We start from the raw sequence: 7,091 nt of genomic DNA on the forward strand, positions 1-7,091 counted from the left end.
ATTAAAACATTGTTTAAGGGTTGCAAGATGCCTGACTTGTGCATCAAGTGGCCGTCACCATGATCTCATGCAGTTCTCTAAATGTGCGATTCTTTGCTTATGTGTAATACCACCAGACCAATCAGGTTGTGCTAAAATCCGTAAGGTCAAGAAAGTGTTATGAAAAGGAAAGTTGCCATCCTTTATGGGTTTCCTTTGTGTTACTTTTCGGTGTATATACCTCAGACATTCTCTTTTATGATGTCCTAAGAATTGGGAATATAAATATTGTTTACATTTTTATAGCTGCAAAGATTGACATTGGTGCTTTCTTTAGCATTGGAAGCACTGTGCTCTCGCTCTGTGTAACTATGGTGTGGGTTTTCTGTGTGTGTTCACAACCTTACAGAGCTGTCTACAGAGATCCTTCAAGGCTGAGGTGTTCAGCTGCCCAACATGTCGCCAGGAACTGGGTAACACATACACTCTTCTGGTCAACAAGTCCCTGCAGAAAACACTGCAGGCGCTTTTCCCAGGATATGAAAATGGACGATGAGTGGGCCTATATTAGGGCTGTACTTCTGCTGCCTGTGTTATATCGCTGACCTGTGCGAAGGGCGGTGGTATCTATGGTTATATTTACTGCTGTGACGTGCATTTAGTGTAAAGCAACCTGAAGACCCATGAAGAAAGCCATCTTTAGTGTGGCATGAAATTAGTGTCATCTTTGAATGTGATGGCTGGACCAGCTTGCTGTTTTTCACTGACTTTTAGCTGGTGTTTTTAGCTTGGTTTTGTGAATGTTAAGATCTTGCTTTTGGCAAAGACAGTGTTTTATTGTCCCCTTGTTCTGTATACAAATTGGTTTTTGTTAACATGGTACATGTGTTGTTTCGGTATTTTGTGTCTCTGGATGCCTGTTTTATACTCAGTGAATGTTTGCTTGCTAAAGCCCTTTTGCCTTGGTTTGTGTTTTTGATGGATGGTAAAGTGAGAAAGCCACCAAATTTGTTTTATTGGCTATTTTATAGCAAGAAATTCAGTGCATAGAGAAAAGCCACTGAAAAGTGTCAGTTCATGTTTGAAGTTTATTGTTGACACTTAATGGTGTTTGGCCTCATACTTAAATAACTGGCACTTATGAAGTGGTGATTGTATTTTCTCTCTGAAGTATCTACAAGTACAAATTGATGAACAGTGTGTTAGGATAGCCACATGTGCATGCATATGTGAGTGGACTGCTCTGTGGGATTGAGTCTTCAAATTATTTTTTTCTTTTTCCATACTTCACAGTTTCACCAGATTTAGACTACGATGGTGACATGCATTCATTCATGTTAATGCTACTTATAATCTGGGGAAATGCTAAGTTTGCCTTTCCATTTTTGTTTTGTGACATGGCATAACAAGTAGCAAGCAACGTTGCACTGGAGCAAGAAAATTACAGCTTTTGTGTATTTAATAGTGTGGAAATATTTGAAATTGAGCTTAACTTTTTAACCATAAATAAAGCTTTTACATTGGATGTCATGCTGAATTACCAGTAACAACCAAAAATCAGTTCAGGTAGCGTATAACCAGATGGTTGCTTTGTGTAAATCACCACTATGAGTTATTATGAAATTGTGCTATAGCAAATGAAAAAAGAAGGCTGCTAGTTCATGGTGATGCACAAGGCCTAATCAGTAGTAAATTTTTTTTATGATCCTCCAACAGAAGAATATAATACACTTTTGGTGTATGCAACAAGATTATGCAACAGTAGCATAATCATGTCATTGGTGTTGAACCAAGCATGTTGCCATTGCTATAGCAGAATATTTAGCTAGAAAGACTGAAGGCTTCAGCTAAGCAGTGTTTGCTGTGCTGATTCTGCAAGATGAATCATGGCATGCAGTCGTAAAGCTCAGTTTGTGAATCAAGGTAATGCGAGTTGGCATGTTTACATTGTTTTAATTATTGAGGTTTAAGCTGCTGAAGGTTTGTGTAACAGTACTCTCTTTTGCATTCTTTATATGCTTAGGTGCGCCATAAAATATGACTGACATGAAATTAAACAAAGTGTTTGACAATGGGCTGCATTTTGGTTGCCCCAATATCGACCACAATATTCCTGACTACATGAAAAATAAATTCTTCTCACTTTTTTTTTGTCATCAAGTTTGGTTCTGGCTCCTGGTCACAAAAAATGTGTTGCACTGTGGCATATAAAGAAATTCGGAGGTTCATAACAGGTGACACAAAGCTGCTTCATTGTCATTGTGTCTTCAGTGTGCACGTATATGCATGTTATGGATGCACTATATATTTATGACTCTTAATTTTGTGTTCTTTCTGTATTTTTTTTAATTATGGGGGCTAAAAATCGTATCATTTTTATAGTCAATATTCAGGAGGAAATTGGGGCTTTTCTTAGAAGCCATTCCATAGCGCTAGTTTGCTGAGGCAATTTTACCAAGGAAAATAACCAGTGATAAAGAGTACTTTTCTATGTATTTCCACAATGCTTTCCAACTCATATATTTCATTACCCACTTTGTTTTAGTCATGTATGTACATAATCACCACTCAAAACGTCATCCAGCAATAACTTCAGAGGTCTGTCTGAAATTGTACCAGGATTGCTGTCATTTTTTATACCTTAAAGGGACACTAAAGGTTAATATTAAGTCAACGTGGACCGTTGAAGTACCATCCCAGAAACCTCGAAACGCTTGTTTCATGCGAAGAAGAGAATCTTAAGAGGACATGCGTTCTGAAGTGTCCGCGTACCTCTAGCGCAGTTCAAATTTCCCGCCCTCCGATCGAGGGGTGGTGACGTCATGGTCTTATAGTGACGTTGCGCCGTCGGTGAGTAAAACGGCGCCCGCAGATGGCGCTACGGCTTTTCTGCGCAAAACGCAAACGCGCGGCCAGAAACAGAGCCAAGACAGCCGACAGCAGCGCGAAAGCGGAACTATGGTGGCTAACGGAAGGGAAAGCGCGCGACGATAAGCTGGTTCTTTATTTTACGACGCCAACTTTGACGCTCGTTGCAATGGACGACCGTGACAACGACACATTGGCTCGCGATGCTGGGCTCTACTTCAGCGATTTAAGCACTGATGAACGCGACCTGCTCCTGCGGGCTCGCGCTGCCGGCGTCGTTGCGTACTACTACGACGACAGCTGTATGTCATGGCTGTACATATTCGCACATTTGTAGCTTTTCCTTCGCGAAAACCAAATGCCGCGCTCACCACCCCGTCTTCGACCGGCAGTTCTTGCGCTTCGGAGAATGCAGGCAAGAGCGACGGAACAGCGCTACGGGAAAGCATTGCTTTGAAAGGCACTCCACACGACTTCAGTAAGTCGGCGCTGAACTCGTAATCCTCTGGACGACAGTGCAGCGAGCACACTATGCGATTTTACGGCTCTTTGCCAACGCGCTGTGGCAGAGGTACGGCACTTAACCACTTAGAACGGAGAGGTTCACTCGTTAGCACAACGTTGGATTCGCCGCTGCAACTGCCCTTGGCCAAGTTCCGCGGACCGTTCGCGCATCCCACGACATGACATAGACGTGGCATTCTCGCTGCTTGTTCCAAATGCAAGTTTCACGAGCCAGCAGAACCACCGCAGCACGACGCGATAACGAAAAAAAACTCCAAAGCGCGTGCGGCGCTGAGTCGAGCGCGCAGAGTCGAGCGAAAACGAAACCTTTCGATCACCCACACTACTCAAGGGTAACGTCAAAATGTTATTTTTTCTTAGAATCGAATAGAAGTAGACAAGCAGCATTTTCTTCAGTCTTTCAATCTAATGAAATTATCTTTTTTAATACGAGTAGTTGAGTACTAGTGACATAAATTATGATGAGGAGTGCCTTCGTCATCGGGCTAGTACCGAAATGTCGCTGGGGGGTCTCGGATCGTGCCATGCATTTACCTCAATTTCTCGGTTACTAAAGCTCTGTTCACGATTATATTGACCCCTTAGACGTTCTGGAGCATTGCTTTATTACTTTAACTTTACTTCATAGTAACGTTCAGTGTCCCTTTAAGCTGATTTTCTTGTGCTTATTAGGCCCATGGCATGCAGCCATATTTCAACAGCTATTAATTTGATCACCTTGAAGAGCCCTAAACTCTTGTCAAACTAAAGGAATTCTGTTGCTGCTGCACAGCAAATCCAGTGGTGATTGACATGTTCCACTGTTATAGCAGCAAGTACTGTAAAACCACCATCCACAACAACAGATGTGCACTCCTGAAGGCTTCTAGGTAGCGAAATTATGGTAGTAGTAAAAAGCCACATGTTTATTGATGCAAAAATTTTTTTAATGCTTACTAAATTATTATTAGGATTTGTCATGTTATCAGCGCTCTTATGCATTTTTCACAGGCTAAGGGCTCAGAATTGTTTTAAGAGACATTAAAAATCATTTTATGTATTTTTCATTACTTCCAGAAATTTCAGTCCAATTGTCTAAACAATGTTTTTCATGTTTTATGCCCATTGAAACATGGTTCTCGAAGAATGGGGGTAGAAAAAAAGCCTGTTGGTACTTTCCATGCACTGTTGCATTCTCCAGGGTAGCATACCCCACCGCTGCCGACAGTTGTTGCTATGCCTAATTCAACCTCGACGGGCGTTACTATTGGGTAGCATGGCGTTGTCGGCGGGCTGCAGGCGTCCAGTAGACCATGGCGACCAGGCAAGGACGAGACAATTTCTAGTGCGAAACATGCACGGTTTATTCAATGGTTGGTGAAAAATCAGAAGAGAATGAGTGAAGACAAAACTACGTTGCGTGGCCGCTTAAATAGGCCCCCTAAAATCGTAGGCGGGATCTTGCTCACGTCAACACACGTGACAGGCACTGAGTCTGCTTGTGGATGGGCTGCTGATCCCTGTCCCAGGTGACGTTTGCATGTGCTTCTCTCTGGCGGCGGCTACACGTGCGTCGGGGATCGTAGGCGGCGTTGGTTCGCGGAAAGCGTTCTCCCCTTGGTCGCACACACAAAGGGGCCTGTCATCACTGCGGAGCGCCTGCCAGACCGGCATCCTCACGAGACAACCATAGCAAACTAGGAATCCATCTTCCGTTTCGGTTGAGCAGGGTCTTTTTTGAGCATCCTTGTTGCCCGGGGTAATGCATGCCAACCGTAACAGCACTCAGTGACATAAGAATAAAAGTCATTTGTTAGCGACATGGCTTGTGAGAGTTACAGCACATGCTACCTGAGCTGCAGGGTGCTTTTGGCTTGGTTCAGCATCATTGCATTGGCTTATCTGGCTAACATTACTGAAAATGTAGGTTGACAAGCAGATGAGATGTTTTCACTCTAAGTACTCGGCAACCGGATCTTTTCTTGAATTAAATCTCTCTTGGGACATAGGTCAACAAACTCGCATATGAGTCGACTCACTCAGACTACCTGCGAGCCCAGGCAAGTCCGAGTCGAATTTAGTACATTGGAGTAGGCGTGAGCCCGAGTGAGTTGAGGTGAGTCGGAGTGGCCATAATGACCAACAGTTTTTTTCAGTCGTACTGCCACTAAGACCCAATCTAGTGAAATGCGTGCCTTTATAATGTTAGGACTGAACATAGCTGCAGCTCTGAAAGTTTTCATTGGAGCATTGTTCTTTAGCACATAATGCTTGGAAAATGCTTTATTTTTGTTGGTATTTAGCAACATGTTTATACTCAATGCTTACATTCCCTTCTTTCATGGCTTGGTGGGGTTATCAGATTGAGTTGTAATGGGTCTGTCAGGCCCAGAGGGCTGAACGTTTTGCCCTCTGGAGGGTGTTGGTTGGGTGACGTTTGTTCCGTTTGTGGGATTGGCCATGCGAAGGACTTGTTCGACTCCCGGGCATGTGAATATCGACATTGCCGGTGTGTTCATCCTGGAGATCATGGAAAGGATGAGCACAGTCTTCATTATCAGGCTGGTTAATATCTGTGTTGTTACACAGGGTGTCTACCAACCGGTAAAATCGGGAATCCTCAAGGGGTTTGAAGAGTCTGGAAATACTCAGGCAAAACTCGGGGAATTTGTGCTTCTGTCTGGCAAAATTGGCTATCATTTTATTGAAAAGGAAAAGTCGCCCTAATGCTGGCTCGAGTAAAAGAGTGGAATCGTACCGAATTGTCTTTGACGCCGTGTCGTCGGCTGGAGGAGTTGCCAGTGTACAGTCAACGACCGATTTTCCGGACGCCCGATTTTTGCGACATGCCTGATAAGGCGGGCGGCTTCGCGGCACCACCATGTACCCCATGAAGTCGATGTATAAGAACGTCTGAAATTTCGGACGCAAGAACCCTTCGCCGTCCGATTTGCCGGACTTTTTTCCGCGACCGCAAGTCCGAAACGGCAATTATCAAAGCCAACACCACCATTTTGATTATCTCGCCGCCTCGAACCGGCGCTCGCACGCAGATCCGCTGGCAGCCGTAGCCACCAACGCAGCAAAACGAGGCCTAGCTGCTTCGACGTTCGCTATTAAGGTTCCGGCCGTTCGGTGCTGTGTTTTTATTGAAGGAATTCGCCGCTGTCAGCAATGGCACCGACTCCGCCTCTGTAATCCTCGCGATTGGCTTCGAAGCTTAGCACGGCACGTTGCATAATGTCGGTTCCAGAAAGGCAGCTTCGCCTCAGCACAGCAACATTACGCGGTAAAGCGTGGGAAGGGGCAATTGTCACGGGACACAGTGCGTATTCTCTTATACACGTGCACACCCGCCGTCTCCTGTCGCAGTACGAGCACCAATATGCCTAATAAGTGTACTGGCAGGCCTTCAGAGCTTTTTCGGACTTGCCTGTGGCGATTTGAGCCCTTAAGGGCAGTAAAAGACATGCATTCATTTTTTTAGGACTGACCGAATTTTCGGAAGTTTTAGCGGCCCCTAGGGAGTCCAAAAAATCGGACGTTGACAGTACAACTGACCAAGAAGATGCTTCAAATGGTCCGTGGGGCGAATGCGCACCGGAACCAGGACGAGAACAGAAAGGACCGTCACATTGAGGAATGATCGGGAAAAATAAAGAAGTGTGCCTCCTCTTCTTTGAAGGAGCTGGAGGTCAAAAAGGAAAGTTGGCTGACGCCGAGATGCAGGTGACCCTCAT

At 44.6% G+C, this 7,091-nt stretch overlaps 1 protein-coding gene across 1 annotated transcript in view; it reads left to right on the forward strand.

The window, feature by feature from the left end:
* Positions 1–4,421, forward strand: part of LOC126544252 (E3 ubiquitin-protein ligase UHRF1-like) — a 96,049-nt gene extending 91,628 nt beyond the window's left edge. The window contains exon 15 of the mRNA XM_050191504.2: positions 389–4,421. Within this exon, the coding sequence (XP_050047461.1) occupies positions 389–535 (147 nt within the window). The 3' untranslated portion in view covers positions 536–4,421. The remainder of the gene's footprint in view (positions 1–388) is intronic.
* Positions 4,422–7,091: the final 2,670 nt, after the last annotated feature.

The sequence above is a fragment of the Dermacentor andersoni genome, chromosome 1 (assembly GCF_023375885.2).
Source record: "Dermacentor andersoni chromosome 1, qqDerAnde1_hic_scaffold, whole genome shotgun sequence".
NCBI classification, from domain to species: Eukaryota; Metazoa; Arthropoda; class Arachnida; order Ixodida; family Ixodidae; genus Dermacentor; species Dermacentor andersoni.